This window comes from Neolamprologus multifasciatus, chromosome 8 (assembly GCF_963576455.1).
Source record: "Neolamprologus multifasciatus chromosome 8, fNeoMul1.2, whole genome shotgun sequence".
Taxonomy (NCBI): Eukaryota; Metazoa; Chordata; class Actinopteri; order Cichliformes; family Cichlidae; genus Neolamprologus; species Neolamprologus multifasciatus.
The window spans coordinates 27,356,647-27,374,735 of record NC_140446.1 but is presented as its reverse complement, the minus strand read 5'-3'; the positions used below and the strand labels follow the sequence as shown (position 1 = coordinate 27,374,735).

Sequence of the window (18,089 nt, the reverse complement as noted above, 5' to 3'; positions counted from 1 at the left end):
TGTGGTTCGATTCCTTTGCACGTCTGGATTGGAAGTGTTGTTACCGACATCTGCTGATAATTTCCCATCAAAGCACCTTTAGAAATATATTTACTCAGAGACCTGCTGACGTGTTCAATACTTATTTAACCTGCTGTAAAATGAAAATGTTAATATGTGTGACATCTTTAAAGCAGCACGAGCCTGTGAGGTACCCACCCACAAATAAGATGGTTATTTTCCCACCGGTAACGCAACTCAAGGACAAACTCCTGCCAGAGGTGCCCAACAGCCCGCAGCCCACCGTAGTAATAGTTGACCAGACACACACACAGAGCCAGACGGTAGGTCAGACTGTCGCCGGGGGCCGACTTCAGCTGGTGGAAAAGGTTCTACAACGAGGGAAAAGAGATCAATAACAATCCTGACAAAGTACCGACAGCACTGAGCCTGACTTCATGCTGAAACTTATTGGACCTGAGTGTAACCTTGAGTGTGCGAGTGGTGAAGAGGCAAACATACATAATCAGGTTTCTCTTGCTCCGATGTCCCACTGGAGCTCAACAGCTGAGACTTACAGTCAGACTTCTCCACAGCAGCATCTGGAAACAGATACTGACACAAACAAATAAAGTCAACTCTGGTGTTTTATAGATGTTAGAAGAATTAAAGTGGACGTATTCATCAGGATGCTGATGGCTCAGTGGTGAAAGCAGGATGTGACCAGAATCAGACAATAAAAATAAGAGCGCTGCCTGATATCCTGTTTAAGACGACGCTCTGGTGCTTTACTGAGCTGCTGTCAGATGGGATCAGTATCTGTGACCAGCAGTCTAATGCCGGGCTCACACTGTCGCGCGATTCAGCTCCTGCTCAAACTGCACGATTGACTCGCAGGGTTAGAAGTTCATAGGTCACGATGCAGGTCTCACACTATACGGCCCGATGCTCTGACGCAACCTGAGTGCTCACACTGTGCGTCCATAACATGAAGGTTATAACATAAAATCTGTCGCTCGCTCTCCCTCTCTGTCTCTCACTCACACAGACACACACCACCATCAGCTTTGATAAATTGCTGATGAAAACATGATCAGCTGTGATTGAGCAGCAATGTCCATCCAACTATTTTCACGGTTGTTGTGGTCGTGATAATTTTGTGAGGCCACATCGAAAAGGCTCGGATGAGCCAAAGTTCTACAAGTTGTGCCTCCATCGCTTGTGTCCAGATCACACGCTGCACCGCCGCGCTGCGCCGTCTTTTTCACCGACGTTTACGCGTTTGCGCGTGAGCAGTGTGAGAAACTGCGGTGACACCCTCACGAGCGATTGATGATCGGGAGCTGGTCGTGAGGTGTTAATTGCTTCTCGTTACCCCACGTATACTACACGATGCACGATGAAGGCCAAAATCGGGCCGATCGCCAAAACGGTCGCACGACTCAAAAATCGGCTCAAAATGGGCCAAAAATTGCACCGTGTGAGCCCAGCATTAGACGTAAATGCAATTACAGCTGTAGGTTTAAGATTCGAGGCTTAGCTCGAGCTGCTGAGTGTGAGGGCTCAACAGTAACCAGGAAGGAAAACTGTTTGTGAAAAGAAGCAGAGGAGCCACATCAGTCAAACCACCACACGAGGTCTCTGCTGCTCTGAATGTCACCGTCTCCTAACACGGCATCCACGCCTCTTCTGTCAGAATCAGTTTCCTCATAAAATGAGCTGAAACCATTAAAGCTCAGTCAAGTATTAGTCACCTCAGACTAGTTAACGCCTTTTAAACAGGTTACATGATGAACTCTTACCAGAAGGACAGAATTGAGTATCTCGGTGTTAAGGGGCGACTCATCGATGCGTCGATGGCGGCGGATGTGCTTCCGGGCACTGTGCACCATGTTGGAGACGGACAGTTTGGAAATGGGCACAGTCGCTGCTGGCTCGGTCAGCTTGGACAAAGCAGAGCTGATATCACTGTTTTCTACAGACGACAAACACATCCAAGTTCAATGACTGAGGCCCGGGTCAGCCCAGCTCTCCCAGTAAGCTGCGCACGTTTCCAGTATGGTCACTCAACAAGTAAAGCCAAGAACCTGACCTTTGCCCTCATCTTCAGCGTATCCTCTTGCAGGGATCTCCTCTGTGGACTCCATCCTACAGCAGAGTTTAAAGAGCTCTGTCACAGCCTCACCTGCAGGGAACCAAAACAGTTATTCAAACTTTTCATAAAGCTTCAGCACAGCGAGGCAGCACGACATCTGTGTAACGTTTGCTAAATCATGGGCGTGGCAACAAAAGAAAAGTCCACTTTACATGTGATGTAAAGTGTTTGGGGCTGTCATGAGAGGCGGGGCCCACCCTGGACAGGTCAAACACAGACACAGACGTTCACACCGTGGGAAATTTAGAGCCCCAATGAAGCTGTCCCCACTAACTGCATGTCTTTGGACTGTGGGAGGAAGTGGGAGGCCCACACAGAGAACAATGAGGGGAAAAAGACACTTTATTTGTCCTTTACTGTGTTCTTTCTATCGGTAGCTTGATTACATCTGTCTTATCTGCTGCGTATCATTTGATGCATGAATTTTAGCCTCTTGGCTTAGAAATAGTTTCCTCGGTGCTGTTTGGACAAAAAACAACACAACAATGTGTATGTTTGTATCCCAGTGTATTAGTAAAATACTACATTAAGGTCAGTGCACTTTAGCATTTCACAGCGGTGCGTTTGAAATCTGTACTGATAAAAACCTCTGTGGTCTGCCCCAAAGCATCATGGTCTCTGTCCCACTGACCAGTTTAACTTACCCAGTAAACACTGAGGATTTTCAGCCGTCCTGACTCGAACTGACCAGTGAGGAGCTTGAAGAGGGTCGAGGTCACTGTTGGGTGATAAACAGAGTAAACAGCTGATACACTTTTAGTTAAAGGCTTTTATAAGTAATGAGTCATGTTTGTGACGTAGTCCTTCACCAGTGATCAAGATGATTACACATGTAAGCATTTCCTTACATCACACTCAGTTTGTCCCTTCACGCACAAGCTTGTTCGACCTGTGCCAGCTCTGTTTGGGCCTTACAGTCACACCCTTTAATAAACTGCTCCACCCATTTCCTACTTTACGAGTGAAATATGAAGCACTGCAGCGTGTACACGGATGCAACGCTCAGTGCTCAGCTTTGTGTGCTATAGTGGATCGTTAACACAAATGTCAGGAGGACGTGCGCCTCAAACTGCAGTTGTCTTTCTAGCCTCATCACTCAGTGTGGTGCACTTTAGCCCACGCTAGCACCAGCTGTGGTCACTGGCTGATTAGTGCTGGTTTCTATGGGCTCAGATTGTGGTCGTTTGTACCTGTAAATCAAATGTGTAGTTGTGAGCTTTTAGAAGATTTCATGTTTGTGCATCTACAGATGAGAATTTGTGTGTTTGTAAAAAATATTTACACGAGTTACAATTTTTTTTGTTAAGGTCGTCTTACAGACGCAAAGCAACAAACTGTGTGTGAAACTCTGCTCAGGTCGCCTGGCAGTGTGAGTTTGAACTCACAAAATATTTATGACCACAATTTGAGCCCGTCGGTTTCCTCGTGGCTCAGCTGCAGCGAGGCTGAGTGTTGCGAGGGAACAAAACGATCTCGCTGGTGTGTTGCAGCTGCCAGAACACACACACAGCCTTACCTGTACACGTCGTTATCCACAACTATGCCTTCAGTAAGATGAGGCCAGGTTGTTGCGAGATGAAGCTCACTACAAAAGTGAAAAACAGAAAACAAAGTAAGTCTTCCTCAGACCCACAGATGAGGATGATGAAGAGGCTCAGAGATCACGTGATAAGCAACGAAGCCGTCACACCGATTGCTCAGTGTGCAGAAAACATGTGACTGTAACTTTTAGAAAGTATCAGTTTTTACCTTATTGGCTCCTCACAGGCTCCGAATGGAAACTTCCCAAACTCCACCCCCCCCACCTCGCCACCGAGGAGCGCATCAAAATCTGCCAGAAAACACAAAACACTGAATAATCGTCCAAACAGGAAGTCTGTCACCAGAGCCCACCCAGGGCTTCCTCACAGTCAGGGAGTTCAGTAACACAACCAACCTCTGTTTGTGAGCACACACACACACACACACACACACACACACACACACAAAACATATTGAACGCATCACCAATTGTCTACATATATTTCTAAAGGTGATGTTCACATGAAATTCTCACTAGATGTCAGTAATAACCCATCCACACATGCAGAGAAACAACTTGAAACTATACAAACTAAAATCAAACAATATAACAAATAAACTCGATGTATTGTGAGTTTTTCTACGTACGATGGTGAAAATTCAAAATCCTGCTCCTCACTTCAAGACATGTTGAGGAGATGATTTAGCCGTTTAAATCATCTGTGTTGGATCAAGGACACGTCTAAGAACTGCAGGACACCGGCCCTCAAGGCCTGGAGTTCAACTTAAATAATCAGGCCCCATCTTATCTTAATGACCTTGTAGTACCATATCACCCTATTAGAGCACTTCACTCTCGCTCTGCAGGCCTACTTGTTGTTCCTAGAGTATTTAAAAGTAGAATGGGAGGCAGAGCCTTCAGTTTTCAGGCCCCTCTTCTGTGGAACCAGCTTCCAGTTTGGATTCAGGAGACAGACACTATCTCTACTTTCAAGATTAGGCTTCAAACTTTCCTTTTTGCTAAAGCATATAGTTAGGGCTGGACCAGGTGACCCTGAATCCTCCCTTAGTTATGCTGCAATAGACGTAGGCTGCCGGGGGATTCCCATGATGCATTGAGTTTTTCCTTTCCAGTCACCTTTCTCACTCACTATGTATTAACAGACCTCTCTGTATTGAATCATATCTGTTATTAACCTCTGTCTCTCTTCCACAGCATGTCTTTATCCAATCACAGCAGATGGCCCCGCCCAAATAGAAAATTTAGACCCTATATGGTTGAAAATAACTTCAACATATTGTGATTTATTTCGTGTTTTGTGATATAGCAAAAAAAATATTGTGATACTACATTTTCCTCATATCACCCAGCGCCACCACAGATGTCCATACATGACGTCTAACAATGAAGAATGACACGGGGGAATGTATTGGACAGAAAGAAAGGTGCAAAAAGAAGAAGAACTTCTAAGTTACTGAAGGCTCCAGTGAGCACTGTTGGGGCCAACCCTGCAGGGTTTTTATTTATTTACGATAAACCGGCCACGACCAGGCGCTCCCCACACGATTTCAGACAGACGAGTGAAATTATCAGAAGAACGACCTGGAACCAGCAGGTACGATCACAGGAAACAACAACACGACCTGCATCACACATGGCTCCTAAAAGCCACTGGCAGGTTTCTGGATGTCAGCCACCTGCTGACATGTACTTAAAAATTAAATCATTTCTTAATAATAATATTACATTTTTCTATTTGTGCATTAATGACATGCACTGCCTACCTGGAGGCTGCTGCGGCCATGAATACTGCTGCCAGTCTTGGAGCACGTAGGTGAAGCGGATGGCGATGTTGACTGGAGGCAGAGGGAACAGGGAACAACCCTGATGACAACAGGAAGACATCAGCTCATGTTTGTGGTAACAAGCTGCAGCATTAATCTCTGCACAGGCGTGGATTACACCTCGTCATTGTCAGCTGTTCCTGGGAACAAACTGAACACGTTTAACCCTCACGTGGACGATGACAACATCAATCAGGATTTTCATTCTTCTTTAGACATGAAAATAAGATTTTTGAACTTCATTTTTTAAATGTCCACTTAGGTGGACAACATAGGTTTTGACTTATGAAGGGTATGGACACATCAGTGTGTGTTTCTGTGCCAGTTTACCATCAACACCGACACAAATACAAGAACCTTTGAACAGCTGCAGTGACCACTGTGCATGAAACAACGTGATGTCGGGGAATCCTTTGTGTTTCCAGGAATAAACAAAGTTCAAACAAACTGATCATTAAACCAACATCACTTCCTAACAGTCTTTATTTTATTCACAAATTAACTCCACAAAAATCCAGAAACTGAATTTACACAGAATTAGACGTCTTCTTCTTCCTCTTCTGTTTTTCCAATGTTCACATAAATAAGCTGTACTGTTATCAACCTGCTCTTTGATGAACTATTACAAGAATATATTCTTGTTATAAGATAAGATGTTTGTGTTATTTTCAAGTTGAATACAGTTTTTGTGTGACTGTCAGAGCAGAGGAGGAGGAGGAGGAGGAGGAGGAGGAGAGACTGTACATGAGCAGGAAAAACCAGATGAATAAATGTAAAATACATTTACATGCACTTCGTGGATGCTTTTATTAGTTGCATTTAACAGGATTCACATCGTCCTGAAATCGTCTGGAACAGGACTCTGAGCTGATACTGGTAGAACATGGGTACATGACGCTCTGAGGCTGCACAATTTTAATTTCTCTTTATTAAAAACAAACAAACAACCTTGAAATCTGATCCATATAAAGATGTTTGTTCCAGAGCACTTACTATCTTAGATTTGAAGATGTCGAGCAGGCCGGACAGGTGGTTGTACTGCACGGGCGCTCGGCGCAGGTGAACGATCTCAAAGTCGGTGCGCACGCCTGGTCCTTTGCACTCTCCGGCATACATCCGCCTCCACTTCTGCTGGATCTGCACAAACATCGGCACCTGACTGAACACGAGATAAACAGCAGAAGGCATTACGAGCAGGGTCTCTGCCCGACATCCAGCTTCAGTTTCTCTCAACCAGCAACAATCCAGCTAAACTCAACAGTCCGACTGAAACACAGAGCATTGTGCTGGCATGTATGTCAGTATAACACTGCACCACTGAGTGCTACACAGACTGGTTTTAATATGTTGTGTTCATTGGAGTAATCTAAGGCTGCAGCAATTCATCACTTCTAAAAAAATCCTCCAAACCAATTCTTTGCTGCGATGCAGCGATGCAGCGATGCAGCGATGCAGCGATGCAGCGATGCAGCGATGCAGCGATGCAGCGATGCAGCGATGCAGCGATGCAGCGATGCAGCGATGCAGCGATGCAGCGTGCTCTGTAGCACCGACTTGTTCAACGATGTAAACGTGTGTGAGGTCAGTAGGTAGAGTGGCTGCCCCGGGATCAGAAGTTTGGGGGTTTGAATCCAGTGAAAAGCTAAGCTGAGGTACCCCTGAGCAAGGTCCCTACACACTCCCCAGGTGCTGCATTGAGTGAATGGTACAGGCATCTCTGAAAACATTAGAGCACTTGTGCAAATATGTGATGTCTTGATGAATCGAGCAGGTATTTGAAGTTCACACAGAAACATTCTCGCATGAAAATATCTTAAAAGTTTATTTTGTGACCCAGACAGAGTAATATTTCAAACTCTGCCACACCGTGCTCCTCCGCCACTGCCTCCTTTGAGTTTTGGACGAAATGCATTCTGGGATATTGCATTTCGTTATTTCGAGCTGATTGGAGACCAGAACAGCCAATCAGATTTTTTTGCATCCAAGTCTGTGATTGGCTGGTTTTGTGGCACAAATATAACGGTGTAGAGAAAGAGTTGAGCGCGCACGGGCAGAAATGTTGAGAGCGCGAGCAACACATTGTGAGTGAGCGCAAATACAAAAACGAGAGGGGCTGCTGTGTGTGTGTGTGTGTGTGTGGATAATAGCAAACACTGAAATACATTTTTTGCATGCAGCAATGAATTTTGTTCACTCAAATTCAGTTTTTCTTCGCTCAAAATAAATTTCTCCTCATAATGCAACACTTGCACCTGCAATTTTTTTTACGTGCGCTCAGAATAGTGGCACAAAAATAACGCCATAGGCTATGGCTCTCTACATCCTCTAGCAGACCATTACATGGGGAAACCATTTGAATACAAGCGCGCCGATCCACACAGGTGTGCACACGGGTGTTCACTGTTAATAGACATAAACTACACCTCTATTGGCTGCTATTTCCAAGCACATTGTGCACTGTCGGTCCTGCGTGCTGCACAACAACATTCAATATTTAGTATTTACTGCTGTTTACACTTAGCTAGATTAATGCGATGATTTTGTGTTTAGTATGTTGCTTTGTTTTGTTTTTTTGCTTGTTTTCTCTTCTTTCTCTCAACAGGTGATCCAGGAGATTTGTTTTCCCCTTTCTCACTGTCCCTCTCCCCTTCTGTTTTTCTTTTCCTTCCTCTTTCTTTCTCCCTTTCCTATCCCTCACTCATGTCTGTCCCGTCTGTAACAACTGAAAATAAAATAAAATAAATAATAAAAACAAAGGTCGATCAACTGGACCAATACGGCAATGCCATGATGATCCACTTGGCAAAATAAATCCATTGGGTCTCCTTGTTGGTCTTCAGACAACAATTCTGATGGCTAAAGAACCAAATGGGACAGGCAAAAAAAAAAATGCTGCATAGATGGAAACAGGCAGAACAGGTGAAATTATTAATGGGAGATTTATAGGAAAGTGAAGTGTCTAGGATGACACCAAAGCTCTAAACCTGAGGAGAAGAGAAAACTGTGCAGTTATCGATAGTGTGAGAAATGGTTCACCTTCAGAAGGTGAACCATTTCTCACACTGCTTAGTTATGTTCACTCCTTCAGCTGCACACTTAAAAGTCAAACATGAACACACATCACACCGTCAGGAGGCACTAATGCACGATGACCGTAACTTACCAGCCACTGTTGGCCAGAGAGATGGAGATGGAGCTTAGAAGCAGGTTGCATTTCGACTCACTGATGACGGCCTCACAGTTGGTTCCAGGGCTGATGACCACAAACTCTCGTATGCCAAACCTACAACACATACAGCATCACAGCAGACATTCATCCACTTACTACACTGGAAGAAACATCTGCTTCATTCTGTATGCTGTCAGACCCCTTGGTAACAATGAAGACCATCACTAATCAATGGGACATTATTTTACTATTTCACTCTGAAGAAAAGTAAAATATTCAGAAATTGTCTGAATTACTGGTTTGTAGACGCAGCTTTGATTCTCTGCTTATATTTACGAAGTCTTTCTGGCAACTCAAAGCCAGGAAGACTTTCTAGACTTGCACTCTTAAATGCAAGACACACTTAAACTATATATTCATGTTGCACTTCATGCTATGCACTGTATCTAGCTCACATATCCATTTAACCTAACATGCACATCTTTGCACTGTGGAGGAAACCTGCGCAGGCACAGTTACAGGATGCATCTCCACACAGACTTGATCCGGGACCTTCTCGCTGTGAGGCGTGCAGATAAATGACTGAAGCAGTTTTTTAGCATAAGAAAGTAAAGACTAAACTTACCATCTGACCAGGCAGTGGGCTCGTGGAGGGAAATCATTGTTCATACAGAGAAGATCCTGCATTGCCAACGGTATAGCATCTGCCAATAGAAGAACAATGTTTTTGACACAGTTCATTTGAAACATCATCTGAGGTGCATATGATTATTAAAGTGGGACATCTGTCAGAGTCACTGGGTTGACTTTCACAGATGCTCATTTCTGCTGTGGCCACAAGGTGGCAGTAATTTACTGTCCTGTCCATCACTGATGACTGAGCATCTCTAGACCCAGCAGTCTTAGCTAATTATAGGCCAATCTCCAACCTTCCTTTATATCAAACATCCTTGAAAGAGTAGTTGTCAAACAGCTAACAGATCATCTGCAGAGGAATGGTTTATTTGAAGAGTTTCAGTCAGGTTTCAGAGTTCATCACAGCACAGAAGCAGCTTTAGTGAAGGTTACAAATGATCTTCTTATGGCCTCTGACAGTGGACTCATCTCTGTGCTTGTCCTTCTTGACCTTAGTGCAGCGTTCGACTTCAAAGATGGAGCCTTGCTACCCTCCTCAGTGGACGCCCACGGCCATTCACAACCAAATAAGCAAGTATCCAGGTAACATTTCTGCTTTGCCTGCTTTTTTTGTTCCCTTTTTTAAGCGGATACATCCAAACCTCGTGCTTTTTCCAGGGTTTACTTCATCAGTGTTTCAACAGTGGTGTGGGAGCAGGCTGTGGTACAGGCCAGAGTCAAAGCATGAAAACCAGAGGATCAAGGTCCACAGCTGTGCCCTGGGATGATGTTAATAATAGTGGTGCAACGGATCACGGTTGATTTGTAATCCGAACCGATCCCACTCCACGGTTCGGCATGCACGTGATCAAAAAAGAAAAAAAAAAAAAAGTATGTGTATGGTGGCGTGGTGGGTCTGTCAAGCGATAGTTATGGTCAGCGCTAGCGGTCCAAGTGGAGGAGCAGAGGAGTTTAAGCAGCCCTTTGCTGCCCAATCTGACCGAGCTAAAGCTATTACAGAAGCTGTTGGGGTGTTTAGCTGCAGACGGGAGGCCGTATGCTGTTGTGCAAAACAAGGTTTAAACTATGATGAACGAGCCACGCTATGATATCCCGTTCACGTCCACTTTAGTGGCAAGATCGTTCCAGGCATGTACGAGCAGGAGAAGATTTAAGTTGTGGCTGAACTGTCCCAGACATCTTTTGTTGCTCTAACTGCTACAAACAGGTGGAGCTCCAGGTCAACGGAAAGCTACATGACCGTGACAGCTCATTGTGTCACAGCGGAGTGCGATGTAATGAGCGGTGTGTATTAATGTAGGGTCAACCTTACATTATAAAGCACCTTGAGGCGACTGTTGTTGTGATTTGGTGCTTTATAAATAAAATTGAATTGAGTGGTAGATACAAAGCCCTGTACTGTCCTATATTGTACCATAATTTTTTTAATAATTGCATGGAATGAGTCTTGAATGTTTTAACAGGCAAAAATACTTCAATAAGTAAATGTTACATTTTTGTCTTTTTTCCATTTTTGCTGATCCGAAAATTGATCCGATCCGTGACTTAAAACCATCATCCGATCCAAACCGTGAGATTTTTGGTCGGTTGCACCACCAGTTAATAATAATAAATATTTCTGCAAATCTGCAGGATAATAAAAACTAAGGCTACATAATAACGTGTGTGGAGTCTGGATGTCAGCTTGTCATCATTCTGATAACAAAATTGTGAAAACGGTCCTTCTACCACAGCCTGCATGTCTGTCCAACACTGTCAACATCATTCACAACAGTCAATGAAAAGCTGATGTTGATAATAGTGCAGACAAAGTGACTCTACCTTCCTCGAGGTTGTCCTTCCCATCATCCTCTCCACACTCTTGTTTCAGAAAGTAGTGGCTTATGTAGAACTTGAAGTCAGCAAAATTAATTTCCTGTGACTTCTCCGCCCAGGTTCCACTGGTGTATTCCCCCTGTGTTCAGATAATGCAGCATCATACGATGAAGGTGAAGTACTTCCTTCCTGCATACTTCACACGCATGTAAAGGTTCGATGAGTGAAAAATACCTTCTCTGGAGAAACCTTGCGTGCAGTGTTCCCTGTCAGCTTCCAATCGTTAAGCACTTCCTCCACTCTGGACACAAAACTTCAGGCAGATGAACAGATTAGCCCAGCATACATGCACAGTGTCTGCTTCATGCTAAATAACCACTGAAACTTCAGAAATGAATTTCCCTCCAAGCACACTGTGCGTTAAATATTACATTTACAGAGGCTGCATCCATTTGAACTGCCTCTGCACACACGAGCTGCACCAACCAATGGATCAACATATTAGGAGATGACAACGCAGTAAGTTGCAGAGACAGTTCTTTGGTACAAACAACCATTAACCCCCCCCCCCCCCCCCCTCCTCGTGACCTTTGGTTAGTGGCACTGTGATTTTGGAAGGAACCACTAAAACAAGAATCAATCTGATGCTAACACTGGCCAACCAGATCAGCTGCCTCAGTGTCCCTTGTTTTTTTTTCAGTGTGCGCTCGTGTTTCTCGTCATTTTATATATTTATTTAAGGGGTGGCTGTAGCTCAGGAGGTAGAGCAGGTCAGCTGCTAATTGGAAGGTTGGTGGTTCAATCCCTGGTTCCCCCAGTTTGCATGCCAAATATCCTTGGGCAAGATACTAACCCCGACTTGCTCTCCGATGCATCCATCAGAGTATAAATGCATATGTATGATAGTTAGAAATCCGTATAGATAATAGAGAGTGTGGCATGTTGCATAGAATACAACATGCCACACTCTCCTGAATACTACAGGAGAGTAGTGACTCTAATCTGTACCATCTAGCTGTATTTAGTTTATTGTCACTAGAGATGGACCGATCCGATATTACGTATCGGTATCGGTCCGATACTGACCTAAATTACTGGATCGGATATCGGAGAGAAATAAAAAATGTAATCCGATCCATTAAATATCAAAAAAGCACCTCACAAAACTTGCTACACGGCGTAACTCGGCTCATAACCGTAGCAGTCGGAGCCGTGTGGTCACGTGATAGAGCGGCTGTGTGTATTTGTAGCCTTGCTAGCAAACCAGCATTTCATCTCCGAGGAAGTTTTCCCAGAGAGAAGTAAAGCAAGTGTGTAAGTTCATCTCTGAGTGTTTGTAAAGCATTCCAGCGTTAAGCTTAACAACCGATATATGGAGCGACTGCCTCTCTCTCTCTCTCTCTCTCTCCCTCCTGCTGCTACTTCAATCATAAACTGATCAATGATCAGCTGATCGTCTCTCTTCTTTGTTTTTGTCTCACTTTGCACCAGAAAGAGGAAACCAGCGGCTGAACAACAGCAGCACGTTTAAGCTTGATCAGCTGTTGTTAGGATTTATTTAATATTATTTCTACACCAGGATCTTTTTCTACAGCTGACGTAACTGTGCAGGGGCGGAGCTAGCAAAGTGTAGCCAGGGGGGCCGATAGGGCATGAACAGGGAAAAGGGGGCACAAAGACATACTTTTCTTTCTTATTCTCATTTAAAATGTCGAGCTTTTAATAAATAATTATCTGAATCTTACACCCAAAGTTTTAATCTGATGTAAAATGTATAGAAGTCCATTACTGTATATAGTAACTGTTAAGTCTAATATACCCTAATAAGCTATAGTACTTTTTCCTTTGGGAACCATCTGTGCAGTCTGCAGTTCTGTTGAAGAAAGATGTTGAATCTATTTAATTATTCTTGAAAGATAATTTATTTCTGTGCATTTTTTTCACACTGCATCAAATTAAAGTTGATTATGTTGATTAAGCATTATGAGGTGGAGGGTGGTTCCCTATTTTTTATTTTTGCTGGGAGTTTTAGAACCCTATTAGTTAGGTTGCTTAATATTTCTGCTAAGTACTCTTTAAAATACCAGAATAGGGAGGATGGAGCAGGTTTAACTTTATTAGATTGATCAGTTTTGCTGAACTATGAAATATTTTGGGTGCAGTGTATTTTTTGCATACAGTTGTAACAGAATAGCTTCAGTGTTTTGTTTTGTTTTTTACTTGAGTATAAACTTATACAAAAACAGCAAGATATTAAAAAAAACAGTTTTATTGATTAAAAACACTATATCGGATTCATATCGGTATCGGCAGATATCCAAATTTATGGTTTCGGTATCAGACATAAAAAAGCGGTATCGTGCCATCTCTAATTGTCACCTGACAAAAACAAGGAGCCACAGCCTACTGGTTTACTGCTGTTTTACTGCTGCTGTTTTGTTTTTTAAAAAAACAAACAAACAAACAAAAAAAAAAAACAGCGTCCAACAGCACTGTAAACAACGGTAGACTGGTGCTTAATAAGCAGCGAATAATGCAGAAAACAGAGACTTGAGATGGGAAACTGTTCTTGAAGCACAGAGAGAGAGAGAGAGAGACAGAGAGAGAGAGAGCTGTACAGGAAGTGTGATTTTATCTGCTGGAAGCAAACCAGCCAAAGTGTAACAGATTTAATGACGATGTTTATCAAACATGAAGCCTAGTCTGGATCTTCTTTTGCTGCTGGTTCAGTCAATTTTGGTCAGAGTGACAAAACCTGCAGCTCAGACTCTGTGAGCGGTCAGCTCTACGTCTGTGTACACGCTGTCGGGTGAACGATCTACGCTCTGTGTTTACGTCTTTGTGTGGAATCCGTGCAGCTGCTCTCATTTACTGTTTCAGCTGTTTGGTGGTTGTTGAAATCGTTTTGTGAGGTTCAACCTGAGATTCTGGAGTTTCTGGCAAAATACATTTATCTTTAAAATCGATTCAGGATTTAATGAATCACTTTATTCAAGCTAAAATCTACTTTAATTGGAAAATCGATTATGGAAACCCACTCCTAGTTCAAACCTCTGGCTCAAGCCCTAACAAGCAGGTGAGTTCTTTATTGACAAATGTGTCCAATTACAGGTCAGTGCTTGGAAAATGCCTTTTTATTTAACGCACATTTTGTAATAATACATTTTAGTTGTCTATAGTTTGTTTGGTAATCAATATCCAGAGGATTATTTAAAAATGGCTCACACATATGCCATCAGTCTCGCTATTCATCTACACCGGAAGCACATCTGTATCTGTGCAGTGTTATAGTTTTAGTGATGCTGCTGTGCGATATCAGAGTGATGGTAAATGTACGTACACAGACGCACAGCCTCACTCTTCAGCTTGACTGTTTGAGGTTAGGTTCGCTGTAAAATGCAATCACGTTGTTTTGTTTAGGCCTGAAGAAATAAATGCAGGTTCGTGTCTCCTAAAGGGAGAGCTGTGCGGAACACGTAAAGCTGAGGACTAATCCCAGTTTTCAGAGTAATGACCGGCTGGCTTACCGCTCCCACTCGGACGCAGTGGTGAAGTCGGTGATCTCGAAAACCTCCGACTCGGGCTGCAAAACACAAACGTAAACGTAAAACCAGCTGTCGTGTTGTTACAGCGCTTAACAACCACACTGACGTGTTACAACACAAACTCACATCGCTATCAGCAGCCATGTTGTTGTCTTTGGCTGCCTGATCGGTTCCGGAAACTAGGATGTTTTTCTACGCATGTGCGAAAAGGTGGTCGCTTCCTCTATAGTTCTTTCACAATAAAAGAAAACAAACAAATTCTAAATTCAATTCAATTTTATTTGTGTAGCGCCAAATCACAACAACAGTCGTTGTGCAAAACTCATTCAGGCATTTGACGACAGGTGTGAAGAATATCCAAAAGGAACTGGAGATGTTTGCTACGCCGTTTAATGTGCAACCATCTGTGCCAGACACTTTCCAAGTGGAAATAAATGGGCTGCAAAACAACTACGAGCTCAAAGCTAAGTACAACCGCCTCTCTCTGCTGGACTTTCACAAACTGCACGTTCATGCGGAGACATGGACAACGTAGCACTTTGAACAGGTCTTTTCAAAACTGACTCTTGCAAAGAGCTTCCGCTCAAGACTAACTGAATCAAACTTGAAAAAGCAGCTTCGAACATCATCATCATTACTGCCAGCTGACATCAGACACCTCGCCATAGTGATGGCCAAATGAAGCTTTCTGAAGCATTGAAGCTTGTATTGAAAAACGGTTCATTACTCAAAGCTTTTCAACACAGTCCTCTCTGGTGACATCTGGTGGCCAAAAATACGAAGAGCAGCTTGAATCCACAAAATAAAACAGACTGCTTCGTAATGACTGCCCACTCTACAGAGTGGAGTTCTGTCTGATATTGGGCCGCCGTTGTGTTGCTTTGAACGTGTATTTTTGGGGGGTTAAAAAAAAGTGGTTTATTTGTTTAATAAATAATTTTGACCAGTAAACTCTCCTTGTTCAAACATGCACCACGGTGTGGTCTTTCTTTGTGACTTCTTGATGTTGGTAAATACAATAATTGAAAAATACCACATTACATATAATAGACATATGATAATGTACAACACATTATGGAGCATGCTTCTGCTGTGAGGTCCTGCCTCCATGCACTTGTGCAAGTGCTAGATGGGTATATTTATAAATAATATTATATTAGGGAAATTTTCCCAGACATATTTTTGACCTGGGGGTAGAATTGATTGTGAACTGGAAAGGGAAAATGCTTATGAACTTGCAAATTAAAAACATGATGCATTTAAAGTAACCCTTTTTCATTTTTATTTAAGAAGAGAATTTGTTCCACTGTGCGATGGCCGAACCTGTTCCTTTTCGTGGAGATAATTTCTCCTGCATTAACAAAAATCCCTTCACATGACACAGAGGAGGCTGGAGTGCAGAGAAACTGGTAGAGATGCAGTTATACAGTCTATCTGGGCCCCACAAACTATCAGCTAAAGAGAATAAATACATTAAATTGCTGCACATTTGGCAGACTAACATTTTCAGATTAATTAAACAATAAAATATATTTATACATATATTTATATATATATATATATATATAAATATATATACCACTTTTGTTTTAAAGATATTAAATGTAAAGGTCAAAAGGTCAACCAGCCCCCCCACATAAATGGAATCAAACAAAACTGGTGTCAATCAACTGTGCTACGTTTGTGCTGGTTTGTGCTGCTAAAATTGTCGTTTGTGCTGCCTCTGTTTTAAAGATATTAATGAAAATGCAAACGTCAAAAGGTCAACCAGCCCCCCACATCACCCAAATCAAACAAAAGTTGATGTCACAGGTTTGTGCTGTGTTTGTGCTAGTTTGTGCTGCAAAAAATTTTGTTTGTGGCGCTATTATTTTAAAGATATTAATAAAATTTCATCCATCTATCCATTTGCTTATCCTTTTAAGGGTCGCAGGGGGCGCTGGAGCCTATCCCAGCTGTCATAGGGCGAGAGGCGGGGTACACCCTGGACAGGTCGCCAGTCTGTCGCAGGGCCAACACACAGAGACAGACAACCATTCACACCTATGGGCAATTCGGATTAACCAATTAACCTATCACCACAAGCTGCATGTCTTTGGAGAGAACCCACGCAAACACGGGGAGAACATGCAAACTCCACACAGAAAGACCCTGGCGTGATGTTGGAATTGAACTCAGGACCTTCTTGCTGTGCAGCAACAGTGCTAACCACCGTGCTGCCGTAATAATAACATTAAATAACATTTATGAAGAAATTTAAAGGGGCACGCCAGTAGGTGCGTATCAGTTTATAATTAGATAAGGTGTTTTGAGCCAATAAGCTGGTTGTGGATCACTGACTACCATGTTTCTTAACATTACCTTACTCCATCTAGTGTGCTACCAGCAGGGTATATGCTAAAATGCTAATGGTTGTTAAAACATTAACCTAATAATATGTGAACTGTAGCTTTTAAGTCAAATGCTAATATTAACAAAAGTGCTGTCATTTGTATGTGGGCTGTCATGAGCAAGTTGTATAAAATTAACATACACAGGAGTGCATGTCAGTGATTCAGCAAATCTGAGCTCAAAGGCTCCAAACAGCCTGCAGAACTGTGAATCTTAGGTAACTGTCAATGTTACCTGAAAGGGCCAAACTATATTTTTGCAAGAGTCAAACTTCTGTAGCCACGGTCACAAAGGGCTATTAAATGAGTGGGCTATTAAACACGTGTGGGATTGACACAGACACAGGTTTATCTCAACAGAGCCAGAATTTATCTACAAGTATTTTGATGATGAGCTATGAACATTGACTAAATTCATTTTTATACTGATCAAATGAATTTTGAACTAGATCTTGTTAAGGATAAACTGGTACAACTCTGCCAAAAAAACAAACATAGCGACCTGTGTTTGGTTTGTGATCACCAGGGGGCGCTATCATATACATGCTATCTTATTTGCATTTTTAAGCTAGATTCCATGAGCAACAGCAATCATCAACACTTCAATTCACTACGTCAAAACAGTGTATCAAAGTAAGTAATTTTATGTCCACTTAAAGATGTAGAATTAAAGTTATAACCAAATTATAGCAGTAATATATCACATTTTTAATTTTTGCTTGACAGATAGCAAAGAAATCAGTGGTGGACAAAATTGCAGTATTTGAAGTCCTTCGTGCTTCTAAAGAAGCAGTCATAAAAAATGGAAAAGTTTCAACTCCAAGTGATGACATATGGCAAAATCTATGCAAACAACTTGGTGAAAAGATGACACCAAAAGCTCTTTACACTTTTGTTAAATTAAACAGACACAATGTATGGGCTGCTCTGGATTACAGTGAGGAAGAGAGACTGACTGACACAGACAGCAGTGACAATGATAATGATTTTGAACAAAGCAGCTCTCCTTTTCAAAACAAAGACTGCAAGACTGT

At 42.6% G+C, this 18,089-nt stretch overlaps 2 protein-coding genes across 4 annotated transcripts in view; both read right to left on the bottom strand.

Moving 5' to 3' along the window:
- Nucleotides 1-14,914, bottom strand: part of rab3gap1 (RAB3 GTPase activating protein subunit 1) — a 37,138-nt gene extending 22,224 nt beyond the window's left edge. For all 3 annotated transcript variants that reach the window (XM_085171348.1, XM_085171349.1, XM_085171350.1), the window contains exons 1-15: nt 14,792-14,914; nt 14,648-14,703; nt 11,355-11,433; nt 11,127-11,259; nt 9,295-9,373; nt 8,664-8,783; nt 6,494-6,659; nt 5,441-5,540; nt 3,884-3,965; nt 3,651-3,719; nt 2,779-2,852; nt 2,072-2,164; nt 1,782-1,954; nt 502-594; nt 199-371 (exon numbers count right to left, since the gene is read on the bottom strand). In XM_085171348.1, coding sequence (XP_085027474.1) covers nt 199-371; nt 502-594; nt 1,782-1,954; nt 2,072-2,164; nt 2,779-2,852; nt 3,651-3,719; nt 3,884-3,965; nt 5,441-5,540; nt 6,494-6,659; nt 8,664-8,783; nt 9,295-9,373; nt 11,127-11,259; nt 11,355-11,433; nt 14,648-14,703; nt 14,792-14,809 — 1,508 coding nt within the window. In that variant the 5' untranslated portion in view covers nt 14,810-14,914. The remainder of the gene's footprint in view (nt 1-198; nt 372-501; nt 595-1,781; nt 1,955-2,071; nt 2,165-2,778; nt 2,853-3,650; nt 3,720-3,883; nt 3,966-5,440; nt 5,541-6,493; nt 6,660-8,663; nt 8,784-9,294; nt 9,374-11,126; nt 11,260-11,354; nt 11,434-14,647; nt 14,704-14,791) is intronic.
- The window catches only part of LOC146513251 (uncharacterized), a 234,897-nt gene that overhangs the window by 114,387 nt on the left and 102,421 nt on the right, over nt 1-18,089 (bottom strand). The window lies entirely within an intron of this gene.